The sequence below is a fragment of the Amblyomma maculatum genome, chromosome 5, assembly GCF_055883805.1.
Source record: "Amblyomma maculatum isolate TAMU_Amacu chromosome 5, ASM5588380v1, whole genome shotgun sequence".
In the NCBI taxonomy this organism is placed as follows: domain Eukaryota; kingdom Metazoa; phylum Arthropoda; class Arachnida; order Ixodida; family Ixodidae; genus Amblyomma; species Amblyomma maculatum.
Window position 1 is genome coordinate 138,300,026 of NC_139348.1, and position 14,650 is coordinate 138,314,675.

General features: G+C 44.0%; 1 protein-coding gene across 1 annotated transcript in view; it reads right to left on the reverse strand.

Moving 5' to 3' along the window:
• The window catches only part of LOC146189715 (fatty acid synthase-like), an 86,000-nt gene that overhangs the window by 19,462 nt on the left and 51,888 nt on the right, over positions 1–14,650 (reverse strand). The window contains exons 14-20 of the mRNA XM_084605329.1: positions 13,621–13,837; positions 13,216–13,470; positions 9,221–9,394; positions 7,001–8,225; positions 6,408–6,559; positions 1,943–2,149; positions 1,072–1,401 (exon numbers count right to left, since the gene is read on the reverse strand). Of these exons, the coding sequence (XP_084461455.1) occupies positions 1,072–1,401; positions 1,943–2,149; positions 6,408–6,559; positions 7,001–8,225; positions 9,221–9,394; positions 13,216–13,470; positions 13,621–13,837 (2,560 nt within the window). The remainder of the gene's footprint in view (positions 1–1,071; positions 1,402–1,942; positions 2,150–6,407; positions 6,560–7,000; positions 8,226–9,220; positions 9,395–13,215; positions 13,471–13,620; positions 13,838–14,650) is intronic.

Consider the following 14,650-nt stretch of genomic DNA (forward strand, 5'->3'; position numbering starts at 1 on the left):
CATTTCCGAAAACCTTCTGCCGAGTCATAATAAACCATCAGCTGAGCGCGGTTGACATAATAGATCATTAAGGAATGGAAAGAAAGGAAAAAAAGCATGCTTTAGTTTTCGTTACACGACCAACCATGCATCACGCTTCTTTCTCCATTCTTTTTCCCTATTCTCTCACTTCTAAGTGTAGGACTTGCGGATTGCACCTGTCTTTTTCATTATTGCTTTTCTACTCTGATCAAAACGTTGGGCTCCGGAGATCGTATTTCAAACATATAGCCTTAGCAATTATGCGCTGCACTTCAGGAGTTCCTTTCAGGGCACGCGACCAAGTAGGGCAACTGCCCAAAGCTGCCGAAATTGCAAGTGACGACAGCGATTCCATGCTCACATTCATAGTGGAAGTAATGGACGTTCCGATTAAGTCGCATGTTTCCCGAGAAGCGTGACTATTCTTTGAAACTAAAAAAAAGAGCGAGCACCATGCACAGAAATTGTTTATTTTATGTGTACAAAAACCTACACTGCCAAAATATAGGGATGCCGGTAGAAAACACATGAATTATGGTCTCTTTGTACCACGGCAGGGTGAGAAAAAAGCAGTACAAGAAGCTAACAAACAATCATTAATAGTTTTTTCCGCATTGCATTGATAACATGGCGATCATAATACAGCACTCACAACACAACTAAGCAATGCATTCAATTCACGTCTCTGTTTTAGTAAAAAAAACCGCATTGGAAACTTCAGTTTACTCAGCAAATTGATGAATGCTATCATTGTGCGTAGCCCGTAAGATCTATAAATGTTTATTTTCACAAGAATGGGTTTAAATAGCCGTAATGGAAGGGATAATTGCGAGAACATTTTCGCACACGATTTCATTCAGCTTATATTTATCACGCTTTAGATCCTAAATCATACACTCCTATTCTCAAGAAACTACCAAACATAATAGCCCTGAGCAAAACGTTTTTACTTGACAAAGCAAACGTGCAAACATTCGACGAAAAAAAAACTTCAACTTCTTGAAAGTTGTTCCTCTGAACGAACTGATGCGCTCGCTACGGAACACTTACCTACGGTAGTGAAGACAGTACATCCCATGGAGAGAGCGATGGAGATGGCCGCCTGTCCGACACCTCCACTACCGGAGTGGACCAAGAGAGACTCTCCCGGCTGCATGTTCCCTCGTACGATCAGTGCGTAGTAGGCAGTGCAGTAGACAACGGGGACTGTGGATGCCTCTTCGAGACTCCACGCGTCGGGAACCTCCCATAGCCAATGCGGATCCACAGCAACGACTGTGGCCATGCCCTCGGCGGGTACCAGGCCCATAACCCGGCATCCCTTCGTATCACGACCCGAGAACTCAAGGCCCAGGAGGCACTCTGAGGTTACCATGTCATCTGCCGGTGTAGGAGGGAAGTGGTTTGCTACCATACGCTCATTATTGTTAATGTATAGTCATGAGGATAAAAGTGTGCCATCCACACTAATCATTGTGGAATATTTACCACATTTAATGGACCCTTACCACCTCTTGATAAGTTTGGATAAATAGACATCTGCCGCTCAAGTTGGCAGTTGAGAGCAACCGCCATGTTGATATGTGCGGTTGCATCCACGGAACCGGAGACGAGTAGTGCACATCGCCATCTCCGAGCTTTCACATTCAAATGTTTGCGTTCGGAAAGTTTCTGGATGAAAGAAAAAGGCTGCTGCTAAAACAACAATCAAGCCAGTAGGTCAGAAATGACCGGGATTTACGCGCCTGATCAGGTCGGTCGAGGACACGGTGTAAGATATAAGCTAGGTGAGTGGACAGCAAGGGAACGACGCGCCTCCGCGGCACGAAGATAGTATTTTAGTTGATCGGCAAGTCAAGAGAGGGCATCATTTGATAGCAAAATAGATCAATTGTGTGTGGGTAACACTTCATGCACTCACAGGGTATTGCGTCCGCAGGAAGCTTTCCTGTCGCGAGCATGACGTCTCGGAAGTTAAGAGGTGCATAGTACACGCTGCAAAGCACTTTCCCGTTGATGCTGGATGTGTCGGCGTAGCGCAGCCGGGACTCGTACCACTGCAGGCTGGAGAGATCGCCGCTAGTTTCGATGTTGACAAAGGCATACTCCGTAACCTTCGGCGTGCTACCTGCATGAAAAAGAATTATAGTAATCAAATCCTTCCAGATGCCATAAAGTGTCGAACACATTGAACTTCGATGTGCATGTGTATTTCCGATAATGCTCATTTTCTCTTTCGGGTCTCTGGGGTGCTATCCTCTTATTTCTCTCTAATAGCCCTCTTTCCTTCTGGTGCGCCCACCTGCTGCATCGACCGAGTTTAAGTTATAATAAACAGAGATTACACAATAGGTTACATCTTGAAAGCCTATTTCTGGCCAAAGCGTTAATATTACATGCGTCAATTATTGCTTAACGCCATGTTTTAATAAATTTACAAAGAAAAGAAAACATTTACAATACGCTGTTTCATTCATGTATTAAAACAAAAATAAATGAAGGTGGAGCATTCTAAAATTAGATTTCGCATTATGCAGTGGTGTACATTTTATTCAAAACTTTCAACGTCAAAACAACTTATTTTCCTTTGCAAGGAATTCAAATCGGTCTTAGTGAGCAAAACTCTGGAAAAACCGTGCGACGAACCAAAATTGAAAAGCGCAGCAATGACGGTCTGCTAGGTGCATCTTGACTAGCTCAGTGTTTAAGCTGCACGAGGCGGGCCCTCAGCTGATATGGTGGGATAGCTTTACAAGGACCTTCGCGGTGAGAGGCAGCGAGGGATCACCAAGGACTGCCTTAAACATTGGACTTCATGTGTTCAGGCCGTTGCTCACATCAGCGTTTTTTCACGGCGTTATCACTGCAGTGAAGGTTTGGCTGCATTTGTTTAAGTGTTATCTTCTCAATATACGCTCTCTTTGAATCGACTGTAAACTACCTGGGTCACCTGAGAGTGGCACTGGGGTTGTCTGCATGTCAGGACTTCTGTCCCAGTAGAACTACTGTTGTTTGCATTCCTCCTTCCGAAATATTGTTCTGTGGGCCACATCGGCTTCGAATATATTGCCTTGTCTCTATTTTATTTCACTATTATGCATACGGTTGCTTTTCCTATCATGTGCCGGCCTCCATCGTTGCTGTCTAACTGCATTAAATTTAAAGTCGCGAGTGCAGAATTTGTTTCCTCACATCTCCTTCAAAAAATGTTCTAGGCCTTCAACCAATGAAAACAAATAGAATGAACGTTTTATTATTTGTAGTGGGCTTAAGTTTAGACGTTTCCGCTTTCATTGAGCTCAATATTGGTGCCACTTATTTGTATTCGAAAAACGCTATGTCAACGATCATATGAGAATCTTGGCTTCAAGACACATGCCCAAGTATTGTGTTACATGTGTTAGTTGATAGCCGTATGCTAAAAGAGCAATTCCTTGCGGAAATAAAGCATGTTCTTTGTCTCACAGCAAAAATCTCACTGCAAATATGGCATCGCCACCCATCACCATTTTATTTTTATGTTACTTCCCTTCCTCAAGTGTAGGATAGGAGGTGAAGACCTTTTTCTTAGCCGACATCATTTTTGTTGACATCCTGGCAAGTAGCCTTGCTTTTTTACTAAAAGCAATGTTGTGCTGCACTCGATCACGCATTGAAAGGAGCTGCGTGGTTCTACGGTCGGGGCATCCGTTTTATCGTATAAAAACTGCAGGGCTGTGCCTGCCTCGTGATGCTTAGAACAGTCGGAGAATACTACAGAAACTTTTCTGTTGTTACGACAGAACTTTTGCGTGGTTTTTGACGGGAAACCTGTTGTGACAACAGAACGTTCTGTAGTAACATCAGAAATTTCTGTAGTTACAACAAAAAAGCATTACAGAACTACAGACAACAGAAATATACTACAGAAAAACTACGTAACTACAGGAACGTACTACAGAACTACAGAAAATTTGACGTTCGCGACAGAACTAGAGAATATTTGTCGTTGTTTTGACATTGTTCTGTAGTTTTTTTTTCGACTAGGAGAGCAGAGAAGGCAGCCTTGAGTGCGCAAGACAACGTTTTCTTTTTCTTCCGTTTTAAATGATCTGCAATTTTGTGACACGTAAAGGGTAGCTGACTGGTTTTATCTATCACTATACATTCACTTCAACGTTCTTGAGATTAAGGGCCTTCTCACGGCGGACAAGCAAGCAAAATCACCTACAGACTCTTTTATTTCAATCAAATAATGCTTGATCTATGTACTGCATGGAACCTATTTTATTTCCACATGTGGTTTGTTACATGTAGCTTTTGGCTCAGGTAAGCATGAGGAATCACTATTTGCAAGCTTTTTTTCATAAACCAAAAGTAAGTACTCCACAGCATGTTTTCAGGACACGATCTAATGACATGAGGTTAGGAATTGACTTTTTGTCGCGCTTTATTTTTCAGTGCTACCAGCAAATTGTCTTCCTTTATTGCTGTGCATTTTCACACTTTAGCGATATGAGATACGGGCTTTAGTGTCTGTATTCAAATGTTGCTAAACACCGGCGATGTGGCGCACACGAGCGCCTAGCTTTTTGCCCACATCGAAAAGTAGAAGTCGGCGGGGAATTTCGACCACCTGGGGTTTTTTAACATTTACTGACATCGCACAGCACACGAGCGCCTAGCTTTTCGGCACTCGTGTGCTGTGCGATGTCAGTGCACGTTAAAGAACCCCGGGTGGTCGACATTTCCGAAGCCCTCCACTATGGCGCCTAGCTTAGTCGTCTTGGGACGTTAAACCCCAAAGCCAAACCAATAACATTTCGGCGGCCGTTTTTTGGTGGGACGAAAACCTAGGCGCTAGTGTGCTGTGCAATATAAGTACACGTTCATGAACCCCAGGTGATAGAAATTTTTGAAGCTCTCCACTGCGGCGTCTCTCATAGCCTGAGTCGCCTTGGGACGTTGACCGTAAAGCTAAACCACACCAAACTAATCACATTTCGCTAACAAGCGAATGCTAGATGTCTTCAATTAGCGCTTATAAGCAGCAATGTCACTTCAAATATCTCGGTGCCATTTTTGCTGTTACGCTGCTATGCTGCTCGCGTCTCTCAATTTCACTCGGCTTCTCCGTCCGTAGCTGCTGTAGAGTGTCCGACAGGATGTATGTCATAATACACTGAAGGTGCAACGCTGCATCAAGTTCGCTCGCTCTAAGTGCTGCTGGAGGCGCCTGCTGATACACTACACAACTTACTCGACCAATCAGATTTCAGGAAGCGCGCCTTCACAGTAAGCAGTTAATCTTACTTCATTTGTAAATAAAGCACAATTTCTTTCCTCTACTATATCTGCGCCATTTATTTTGCCTCTACGATTACTTATAGTTACTATCCAGGCAGCATAAAAAGCTGTGCTAAAAAGGTTTTTTTAAGGTCAAGCTATCTCTACGTAAGCGTAAAAAGCCCTTTCAGAAACTCAGTTTCTCACCACAAATTTGAAACTCAAGGCTACTCTGAAAACAAATAAGAGAAGCAATTAGGCGCCGAACGGCGGCCATGCTTGTCAATAATAGGAGCAGGCGTCTCTCGCTCTGATGTACGCCGTTAAGTTGCAAATTCGCAAAAACTGCGACGCAAACTTGTAGATGGCCTGCGCACACTTTTTCTCCTTTGCGATAAACACATACGCACCCTGACCCATGACATCACTGTGCGTGTTATCACACCGTGCCCCTTACAATAAATATCAGCAATATCGTTCTGAGGCTTCACTCAGGCGATGATGGGGGCGGTACCGACAAGGTGACAAATGTTTCATCCTAAATACAAACCTATTATTGAAGATTGCCGCCTGAGGCTTCAGAAGACGAAAAGGAAGAGGAAGCGCGAGAGCGTGGGGCTCGAGTAGGAGTGTGAGCGCCATATTGGGACCTCAGTAAAGGTCGGATAGCAATGGCTGGTGGTATAGCAATGGCCTTCATTCTTCTACACGTATACTGCGATGGCAACAAAAAAAAAATTCCGGCGTTGAACTAATGCAGAAATTTAGAAACTAAACCCTCTATACAGAAACCTATTTTCGCGTCAGCCCAGGATGCATCGCCAATCAACTCAAAGGAGCGCCAACGCTCCTTTTCGTTTTTTGCTAACAACCACACAGTTTGTATGAAATGACCTTAAGACATTAAAATATATTTTCTTGGTGAAATAACAATTTTTTGCTGGCAGCATGGTTAAAAAAATACACAGCATCTACAAAAATATACACTCGGCTTCCTCTAAACAACTATTTTAAGTTAGGTCGCCGTCCTTGTGCAAGCAGTGCACCATTCTGCTTAAGGCGGCACGTATACGCTGACCATGAAGACCATGAAATAAATGTTCACAGATTGTTATACTCACATTGCATGGTCAGACTCCTGAAAGAGCCCCACTTCCCGTCGCGGTAAACGTTCATCAGAAGGTCTCGCTCCAACCATTTCTTGCACGGCGGGTTGACGGTCATGGCGTCCTTGTCCATGTCGGGATCACTTAGGTTTGCGTCAAATAAGCATCTGTTACGGAAAGTCAGCATACATCATCTCCTCCGTTCACAGACCTTTCTGTCACAAATCTTCACGCGAACTGCGGCATGAAATTGCCTCACATATTTGTTATCGTCGAGCTACTGCAAGGTAGACTTCTGGGTGGCTTAGACAGAGTATGAAATTATGTCTGCTCAGAGCAGATGAAGTTTAGTTTTGAACAATAGCTCATTATAATGCTTATATTGAAGAAAGCGCTAATTCAAACAAATGAGTTGTAACGCAAAATGGCTTAAACCGAAAAGGACGTGTCTGTTAACGTTGCCCATCATCTATACACAGCGCATGCTTTTTACTATTTCTCTTGAAACGATTGCAATAATGCTCTTCGCTGTAGCTGAAGTACGTTTTATTTTGTAGTTTCAGTAATAAGAATATATTGAAGTTCCCAAGAAGTTTTAAAATACTTACCTTATATTACTTCCACCAGTCTCCAACCGAAGGCAGTTAATAAAGCCGACGACACCACTGATACCAATGTCTTCAGCGATGAGCCATAACCTTTTTCCTAGACGACTGCTTTCAGGTTCAGAAATCTTTTCCTTTACTTTATCCACCCATTCGAATTGCGTGTTGCTTAATTTTACCAATTCTTCTTTTGTTTCGGTCTGGGCAACTGCCATTTTCCTTAGTAGAAGCAGCGTGGACCAGTTGTTAGACTTCAGTCCGACCAATCGAAGACCGTAACCCTCAAGAAACGATACCACCGTCTCCTTTTTGTAATGTATAATCGGGACATTGCTTATATTCGAGAGAAACGCTTCCACTGACGTCAAAGCTGTGCGCAAAGACAGAATTACGAATCCACCTTCTTTGCATTGCTTGGATAGTTGTTCCGCCAAAGTTTCAAGATTATTTGGGGCGCTGAGGGCATTGTGCGCAATAACAACCTCAGCGTCAGGCAAGTCACTTGTCATAGCAGATGTGGGCTTCCATTCGTGCTTGAAGATGTCTTCGGGTAAATGGTTCAGCGTCAAAATGTTCGGACATGGGTGGGCTAATGCATACTCGATCTTGAGCAAGTGATGGGACAGTGACAGTAGCCTACTCACTATGGGTGTTAAGAGCAAGTCTCCTCCCTGTGGCGCTAGTTCGAGAATACGAATTTTGCTTCCATACGTGTTCTCTACGGCGACTTCAAGGAGAGGTCTTAATGGATCTTCTTCTAAAAGAGCTGTGTTTAGGACGTCCTTGTCAAGGACCTCTCTGTGGGTCTTCAGGGTCTGCTCTGTGACAGAAGCCAACGATGAAGACGATCTGCTTATTACCTCCTTGATAGTGACAACAACCTGTAGGAGGCCGTTGTTCTCCGCATTGGTTTTGACGTATCGGTTGAGTACTTCTTCGGATGATTCGCAGGAATCATTTTTCAGCTCGAAGGCATCAGTCACATTTCCCCCCCTTTCTTCAAGGATGCCGCGGATGATGCCATTGCATGCACCAACGTACTCTCGTACTTCTGTCTCTCGCAGCTCTACAACTTTATCGTCGTCGATGTAAGGTACGAACCGGTACTCTTGGAGCAGTGGGGTCTGCCTCTCACTGCGCCGCATTGCTAAGGTAGACTTCAGGCCTTCAATCACGACACCTCCGGCGCGGCACGTGTTGAGGTATCTGTCGTAAACAGCATGAATCCCTGCGCAACACGAAATGCAGTAATGTCCAAAAGAGAAATCTGGCCTTTACCTTTAGTTGAACATTTCAATTCATAATTCCAGGCCGGCAAGTGCAACAAAATTAATTAAAATTTAGTAGGAGCAATGTGGAAGTGGTGCGAGATGCGGATTCACCGCTATAAAATTCATGATACGCATTCAAACACATTACCATTCAAAAGCCAAATACGAAGAATATACACTACGGGGTGATAGACAAGCTACTTGGAAATCTTTGTGGTAATCTTAATTCTCTACTAGTTGATAACAGACCCTCTTAAACACTCCCTCAATAGCCTGCATGTCTGCACTAGGCTTATTCCATTTAAGACTTCGCTCTTCCGCCGTCCCACCACAAGCGACTGCTGGCTATGCTTGCCGCAGACAAGTAGATATGCATTCAGTGCTGCCCTTCACACTAGCACAATAAACAGCGATGTTGTTTGCATGCATCAGATTTCATAACAGTAAGAATAATAATAATTGGTTCACAGGAAAGGAAAAGTGCAGTATCTGTCACACGTGTTCTGTAGACACCTGAACTGCGCCGTAATTGAAGGTGGGAGGAATGCAAAATTGAGAAAGTTCCGAATGAAAGTAGAGAGAAAGAAAGAGATGCAGTAGTGGAGGCTTACGGAGTAATGTCGACCACCTGAGGATCATTTACGTGCGCAAACACCGTAGAGCACACGTACACCTTTCCGTTTCGCCTCCATCAAAACACAACATCATAGTAAGATTACTTAAAGAAAAGATAGACATTTTGTGAGTTTTATAAAAAAAAATGCACAGCTTCGTCGGTATGAGTTCAAGCATTCCTTCTTACGCAAATTTTAGGTCATTATAGAAAGATTACTTAAAATGTGCGTACGAGGGAATGGTTGAACGCAAACCGCTGTAGATGTGAATGTTTCTAACTCACAAAGTGTATATCATCATTTAGTTCCAAAAAAATAGAAAATTTAGAGATTCTAACCTTTGTGTCCAGCTTCATCAACGATATCAGCGTGCACCCGGGGATCGATGCGGCAAGACTGGATCTTAGCGAACGGCCTGAATCCTCGCTGCGGGTTGAGGATTTCATATAACTGGAGCATGCTATCGATGAAGGTTACCCAGTTTTTATCCCACTTCAATTTTCCGCGGCCGCCTAAAAAAATAAACAAAAAACATTGTCCTTTCTTTACACTACATCAGGGTGCGCAAAATACGAGGCAAAGAGGGAAATTATCAGTGAAGAGAGAAAGGGCCCTCGTGTCTCGTCAACTACAAACTTGTGCCCCATTTACAAGGATCAATTTGAAATGGAATTGATTTTATAATTACATCTGGCTCATGGCAACGCAAAAAGCATACGACTAGCCACTGAAACTTCGATGTGTCATATCCATATGTCGACGATGTAGGTACTACCTTTGCCACGCACCGCTACTACTGGTAAACCAATTTCTACGATATACAGCCGATGGAAAGGTCCAATCTAACCAGCCAGCTTCCCGGCCGCTACCCAACTGAAAACTGAGAACCGCAGTTACGCCACTGAGTAACAGTCACCAAGTCCATAGGACCAAATTGACCCGAAATATACATTTGAATGGGGACCTGTACAGAGCACGGCCCCTGAAGGACAAGTTTTTTTCAGTAAGCTGTTTTATATGTGTCAGGAGGTAATGGTTTTTTGAGCAAATACGCGTCGTTGCCCACACGTTTCGAAAAATGTTTTTAACGCGTAAATACTTAATAAAACTAATGTGACACTCGGAAAGGTGCCATTAGAGGTACCGAAAGTACACCCTTGTACGGGCATTGGGTTCCATGGACAAAACAGAGTAGACAGCACGTGCTCGGAGTGGCAACTTGGCACCTTCTTGAAGGTTAACTGTGTAGAATGAAGAGAAGTGCTTGTTAAGCCTCACTGCCACTGTGAAGGAAAAGTGTTCCTGACGCGATAGTCACACCTGTTGGGAGCGAAAAATGAGCTATCGCTTTATGTCAGTGTTTGTGGAGGCAGACTTAGCGCCATTTAAACCATGAGCGCTGTGCCATCGGTATCATAGTAGGGACGCGCATCATCGCGTCGGCTTTCAGCATGCTTAAGTATTTTACATCAAATTCAGCCGTTTGACGCAACTCATAAACATTTTAGCGCTTACAAAACGCTCCCGGCATCTTTTTATTCGATGTTAAAGCTCCTTTTTGTCAGTGTCTGTGCAAGGACATAGCAATGTTGCAAAATCCACCCGCTCTCCCCACAATGACCCACGGTAACACTTTGTTCCATAACCAACTCGTGTGACTGAGGCGCAGGCAATGCCCCTTTTCGGAAATTTCCACCAAATCTCAAAAATAGTGTCTCTTACTCGTACACCGTCAATTTAGGAGACGGTGCCGAGTTGGAACAAAACATTGTCTTTCATGGAGCTTTGATTGGGCCCACGTAGCACATAATATGGGGCCCCTGTGGGGCGCACACAGGCACGTTGGACTGGGGCAACCACTCGTGCACTCATTTCGGCCCCTTCAAGGATCAAGTGGGCAAGCCCACTTTCTCCTTGCCCGGTGTATCCCACTCGGGTGTCATATAGCCGTTGCAAGCGTTAATTTACCGCCCATTTGTTTGTTTATTGCAGTTTGTAGCAAAAATACAATTTTTGCTATGGGACCGAGGCTAAAGGTGACGTACAAGTCACCTGACTGGACCTTCGGCACCACAATTGACATGTGCAACACAACGCAGCACGCACAGAGCAGCACAAAATAGTCAGTCATATGTGAGAATGTAATACAATACAATGTAATGTGATTCCCACATGGAACCAAGCCAGTTACCTTGTGAAAAACTTGGTATGCTGTATGTGGTGTTAAACGCCTGAACATCGTCAATAAGTCTTGAAATTCTGTCGTATACACGCTACAAACTGTGAGCCAAAGAGCGTTGGCTACAAATACACATAAGTCGCGCTTCTGCCCTGGCTTAAAATTCCGACGGATAAATTACCAGCCAGTACAGAAACTAAACATTGCGGCGCAATTCCTCAACTTTTGATAAAGACTCGGACGCTCGAAAAAATTTAGGCATCTCAATAAATCAGCCCTTTACTGACGCTTGATCACACTGAACAACGTTTTGTGGAAGAAATTGTCTTTTTAAGTCAGGTTTCAGGAACACAGCAGAAAAATCATTAATCGTGTTCAGTTTTAAACTATCGTGACGAGGTGTCAGAGTTAAACGTTTTTAAGAGCATAACGTTTCGACACATTGCGAAGAAGATGGCCTTCTCCAATTAATTGACACGCTAGTAATCACACGCCTTATCAAACAAGCTCAGTCCACTAGAATGCTTTTATTCTGCAGTTCTGGATGCTAACTTTTCGAACTGAAACTGCTGCAGTACAAGTACTGCAAGTAATATCATAAGTATTATATTTTCTCGCCCTTTGTTCCACATGCTAGAAAACGTTATCTTCGCCGAGTGATTGACTGTCCCCCGACACTTTCATGCTGCTACGTTTCAAGAGCGCTTCTGTTAACGGCCTGGACTTCCTTCGTTATGGACGCCGGGTACTTGTTTTTTAATTCCTTCGCATAAGGACACAGTTATAGCTAGACATTTCGCCTTCTGGTAAACACTACTGTATTACATAGATTCCACAAAAAATACTCGTTGGATCCACTCGGCGTATTTGGTGTTTAGCTACGGAGCGAAAACTGTCACTTGAAGCCTTGTCAAGGAGAACAGACTTTTATGCAAGAGGGGGGAGAGGGGTAGCGCAAACGTATTTATGTCCTGGAGTGTGCAATGTCCCCTAACGCTACAAAAAAAAAACTGTGTTGGTTGAACTTAAACAGGATCCATTCTCAGAGGCATCCTTTAGAGGCCATCTTGACTTTCGTGATGTAAGCTTCCATCCTTACTTCATTTCTTCCTTCCTGTTCTCACTTCCCACCTTTTTCTATATTTCTTAATTCCTTTCGTCCTGCCATTCGTTTTTTCTGTATTTCTTGCTTGACGCGTTTATTTCTTTCCTTCCACATTTCCTTATATTCTTTTTTTTTTCTTTTTTGATCTTTGCACCCTACTATCTATAAACAAATAGCCTAACTGAACGCATGAGCAGGAAATTCACGAACATGTTGGCTTTATATGTTGCCGCAGGTCGTAAGAGCGACAGACAATGCTGCCATTGTTGCCTACGCTTGCAATAAATACTTCCCTGCAAGATATCACCAGACATTTGCCGTTATTTTTCCTGTTTAGGCCAGCTCATGATTTCTGATTTCATAAACTGGTGAGCTTGATTTCTGGACATCAATTTTTTTTATTCTTCCTCTTTTCTGATGCGACCGTCTCGCCGATGATATCAGACAATGAAAGCGCGGCGACTCGCTCTATGAGCTGTTACGACTCACGATGACGTGCGCATTGCGGTTACGTACTGCAATCCTTCGCGCAGACCAACCTAAAACCGAAAACTCTTTTCTCAGTACTCCGGTCCTTTCTTTATTATTGACCACTCATCGATACCAATTATGTAATTGCCAAAATAATAAAATGTCATACACACTCCTGCAATGCCCAGCTTTTCCACGTAGCCCGCCTCAAGACTGGCCCTCAATACCCGTGTCCAATATACACGCACGTGGATAGGCTTCCGGAAACGTAAGATCTAAGTTATTTTAAGTAGGGACGCATTAGCAGCTGCTTTTTTTGTCGCAAATAAGCGAATCTATATTTACCTGGCGCATATGGGAAGAGCGGAAACTATAGCCCTTTGCGGGAAGCTTTTTGCGGGAGGCTCAAATCGTACAAGAAAAGGCTAGCCCTCGTCAAATAGCCCAGAATCCGCTTCACACTGTCAAAATACGCAAGTCGCAAGATTGAAATATTGAACTCGTTGTAACCTGCGTACATCTCTTGCGGTACTTCTCAAAGCAGGGGCAAAACCTGGACAGTCTGCAGAGGGACTAACTTTTCATGTCGGCGCTGAGGACGCTCCGAAACTTTCCATGGTGTTCATGGCCACGCAACATCAGTTCCCTGTAAACGTCGTCTTCTTCGAATTCGTAGTCTGTTTTATCAGCCGATAGACCTGGTAGTTCTGTATCCAAGAGCCGTTCTCTGTCCTCAGTGATTCGAATGCGGCCACTTGCCGCTAGTGTGCCATTCTCACTGATCTCGAACTCTCCGGAGGATGGCATAATGTGCACCGTCAAGCGCACTGGACCTGCACACAAGTAGTCACACTTAAAACTTCGAAGTGGCATGATCGGTGACTTTTGCAGTAGTTCTGGTGGCTAGGCTCGGAAGCGCGCAGGTGGGGCTTGGATATTGTGCAGGATACATAAAGTCTTGTGTACTTTAGTAGAAACCTCACCGTTCTTGGGCAAGATGGTGGCCCTGTGAAAGATGACGGCCTCTAACAACACCGGCACCTCTTCGAAGTGCCTGCCGGAGCGTTTCACCAAGAATTTCCAGGCAAGGACCATGTAGCCAGCAGCAGGGAAGAGCAGGCGACCGTCCAGTTGGTGACCAGATAGGTAGCCATCTCTTTCGTTGGAGCCCAGGTTTACCTCGACGACCTCTTCAGGAAACTGAACATAAGCAGTGTTTTACGCGTAATCATCAATAAAAGCATAACATAAATCCACTTATGTTTCGGCGGTGCTTTTGTACAGTAAAAATCTGTCGCCCACTTTGATTTTGCGTGCTTATACCTCGCTGCTACCAAACTGATGAGGCACTTGAAAATTTCTGTTGAAGAACTTCACTGAGGCGAAGCCATCACACGACTGCTGTCAGGTTGGACCACACAGCTAAAAACGTCGTTTATAATAAAAGATGCCGGTGCGTCGGTTCCTCTTTTTTTTTGCCATATGTGCCGTGGTACGATGCTCTATTCAGTGAGCGATTACATCGCTATGCAATCGTTGCGGTATCAACAAAATTTCCTATTTCATCAAATGATTTCATTGATCATATTTATAGCAAATAGATCATATTTAGTGCAAACCTCCCATGACTAGTCCTATAAAACCCCGGCCCTCAGTCACCAGCGGCAGCGGAGGAACTGAACACGGCAGCTGTCAGACCTGTGACACAGCGGAGGGTGCTAAAAGTTTCTGGTTCCACTGGACAGGCCGTCATTGTAAACTGATCCTGGCAACGTCTAACGCTAGAACCCTAGCTATTGAAGCTAGTTTAGCGGTGCTGTTAGAGAAACTAGAATGTATGAAATGGGTTGTCATATGCCTTAGTGAGGTTAGGAGGCCGAATGAGGCATAAATGTAATGAAGGACTGATACTAGGATTAAGTTTGTTTGTCAATAAGTATATAGCTGGTAATATCGATGAAATATATAGCATTATTGAGAGGGTGGCAGGCATCGTATTAAGCCTAATATAAG